The 2,687-nt window shown below is 65.1% G+C and overlaps 1 protein-coding gene across 1 annotated transcript; it reads left to right on the top strand.

The window, feature by feature from the left end:
* Window positions 1–48: 48 nt before the first annotated feature.
* On the top strand, window positions 49–2,563 carry LOC113962045 (histone H3-like centromeric protein A; the record flags this gene model as incomplete). Its single annotated transcript, XM_027672854.1, has 3 exons — window positions 49–99; window positions 1,236–1,313; window positions 1,950–2,563. Coding segments are annotated over 3 exons (264 nt in total), but the record flags the coding sequence as incomplete, so codon positions are not given.
* Between the last annotated feature and the right edge of the window lie 124 nt (window positions 2,564–2,687).

Raw genomic sequence — 2,687 nt, 5'->3', positions numbered from 1 at the left:
CCTGGGACCCCCAAAGTGACCCCCAGACACACCCTGGGACCTCCAAACCCACCGCTGGGCACCCACCTGCTGCTGCGGCCTGGGCCCTTCTCACAGCTGGTGAGACCCCCAACTGACCCCAAAACTGACCCCCAAACCCCAACACCCACTCCTGCACCTCAAACCAACCCCTGGGACCCCCAAACCAACCCTTGCCCTCCAACACCCACCCCTGGGCCCCCGCCTGCTGCTGTGGCCCGGGTCCTTCACCTTCCTGGTGAGACCCCAAAACCCACCCTGGGACCCCCAAACTGACCCCAGACACACTCTGGGACCTCTAAACCCACCCATGGGCACCTGCCTGCTGCTGCAGCCTGGCCCCTTTGCCTACCTGGTGAGACCCTAAAAAAATGACCCCAAAAGCCCAACACCACCCTGGGACCTCCAAACCAACCTCTAGGACCCCCAAATCCCCCTCAGAACCCCCCCAAATTCCCCGTGGACCTTGCTGGGACACTCCAGCCCCTCTCAGAACCTCCCAAATCCACTCTGGGACTCCCCAAGCACTCCCTGGGACCCCTAAGTCCACCCTGAAATCTCCTGACACCCCAAATCCTCCCCGGGCCCCCCTCAAGCACCCCCTGGGACCCCTCAAACAATCCCAAGGATCCCTTCAAATCCAACCCAAATTCCCCCTAGGGTCCCCCTAAATCCAACCTGGAACCCTCCAACCTGCCCTGGGACCCACCCAAACATCCTCTGGGACCCCCCAGACCCAAACTGGGACCCCCCCAAAGTGTCACTGTGTCCCCCGATCCCCCTCCCGGGATGTCCTCAGGGTGCTGTCCCCATGTCCCTGTGCCTGGGGTATCCCCAGGGTGTCCCCCTCATGATGTCCCCGTGACCTCACTCCCCAGGGCATCCCCAAGATATCCCCAGAGCGTCCCTGTCCCTGGGGTGTCCCCAGAGTGTGTCCAGGGTGACAACCAGGGAGTCCCAGGATGTCCCCAGGGTGGCAGCCCCAGCCCAGGGTGTCCCCATATCCCCCCCATGTTGTCCCACTGTCCCCCCACTCCCCATGTCCCCTGCTGTCCCCACGCTGCCCCCATGTCCCTGTGTCCCCTGAGCTGTCCCCATGTCCCCCCCATGTCCCTGTGTCCCTATATCTCCTCCATGTCCCTGTGTCCCCTGCTGTCCCCATGTTGCCCCCATGTCCCTGTGTCCCCTGAGCTGTCCCCATGTCCCCCCCGTCCCAGGTGCGGGAGCTGTGCCTGCTCTTCACCCGGGGGGTCGATTATCGCTGGCAGCGCCTGGCCCTGCTGGCCCTGCAGGAGGTGGGGGGGCCCGGGGGGCTGGGGGGGTCCTGTGGGAGCTCAAGGGGGGCCCGGGGGGCTGGGGGGTCCTGGGGAGCTGAGGGGGGAATAGGAGGGTCCTATGGGGGCTTGTGGGAGACCTGGGGGTACTGGGTGGGGGGTCCCAGAGGGGCTGAAGGGGTCCCATGGGTGCTAGGGGGTTCCCATGAGGGTGGGAGGGTCTTATGGGTGCTGGGGAGGTCCTTGGGGGCTGAGGGGTCCAGGAAGGTCTCTGGGTGCTGAGGGGGGCTGGATGGGGCCTGTGGGAGCTGAAAGGTTTGGTGAGGGGGGTCTCATGGGAGCTGAGGGGGAGAGTCTGTGAGGGTCCCCATGGATGTGAGGCGGTCTCAGGGGGGCTGAGGGGTTCTATGGGTGCTGGGGTAAGGGACCATGGATGTTTAGAAGATCTCTGGGGCACCTATGGGTGCTGGGGGGGGGCTGTCAGGGCACAGGGGGGCCCCTCACCCATTTAGGGCCACAGGGTGTTTCATTTCCCCCAGTCCCCTGTGGGTGGGTTTGGAGAGGGTGTCTGGGGGATTTGGGGGTCGCTGCCTCCTGGGGATGGCTGAGGGAAATCGGGGAGGTTTGGGGGCTCCCCCTGATGTTTTTGGGGTGCAGGCAGCAGAGGCCTTCATCGTGAAACTGCTGGAGGATGCATACCTGTGCTCGCTGCACGCCCGCAGGGTCACCCTGTTCCCCAAGGACCTGCAGCTGGTTCGGCGCCTGCGAGGGCCCGAGTGGGGGGGCATCTGAATGGGGACCCCCACCCTGCACCAGTACCCACCCCTCAGCACCCCCAGCCTGGGGGGGGTGAGAGCCTCACACCCCTGATCTTACTGGGGGCTCCTATGGGACCATTGTGCTGAGACGCTGCCCCACCCCGTGGGGGCTCCCCACACTGGGATCCCCCTGAGTACACCCCCAGGACCTGCCCCAGGGGATCTTGCAGCCCAGAGCCCCCCCTCCAAGAGACGTCCCCATGGGACGTGACACCCCAATCCTGACACCCCAGTCTTGTTTGGTATCCCCCGCACAGACCCCACACCCTGGGACCCCTCCACAGGACCCCCACCCCGGGATCCCCACCAACCCTCCCAGGGTCCCAGCCCAGGGTGGGGTCCCCTTCTTGACTCTAGCACCCCTCAGATTATTGGAGATCCCTGTCCATGACCCCCCACTTTGGGAATCCCCCCAGGTCTGCTACACCCCAATAAATGTTTGTGACCCTCCAAGTGCTGCCGGATAAGGGGAAAGAAATGGGGGGTGGAACCCCCACGGGGGGGGGGGCTCTGGGGAGACTGGGATGGGGAACACCTGGGGAGGGGGGATCGGGGGGGCAGGTGCCACCATGGGGGC

This window comes from Neopelma chrysocephalum, unplaced genomic scaffold (genome assembly GCF_003984885.1).
Source record: "Neopelma chrysocephalum unplaced genomic scaffold, ASM398488v2 Primary Assembly neopelma1_99868, whole genome shotgun sequence".
Lineage (NCBI taxonomy): Eukaryota > Metazoa > Chordata > Aves > Passeriformes > Pipridae > Neopelma > Neopelma chrysocephalum.
The sequence above is the reverse complement of the archived record's forward strand: the minus strand, read 5'-3'. Positions and strand labels throughout refer to the sequence as shown.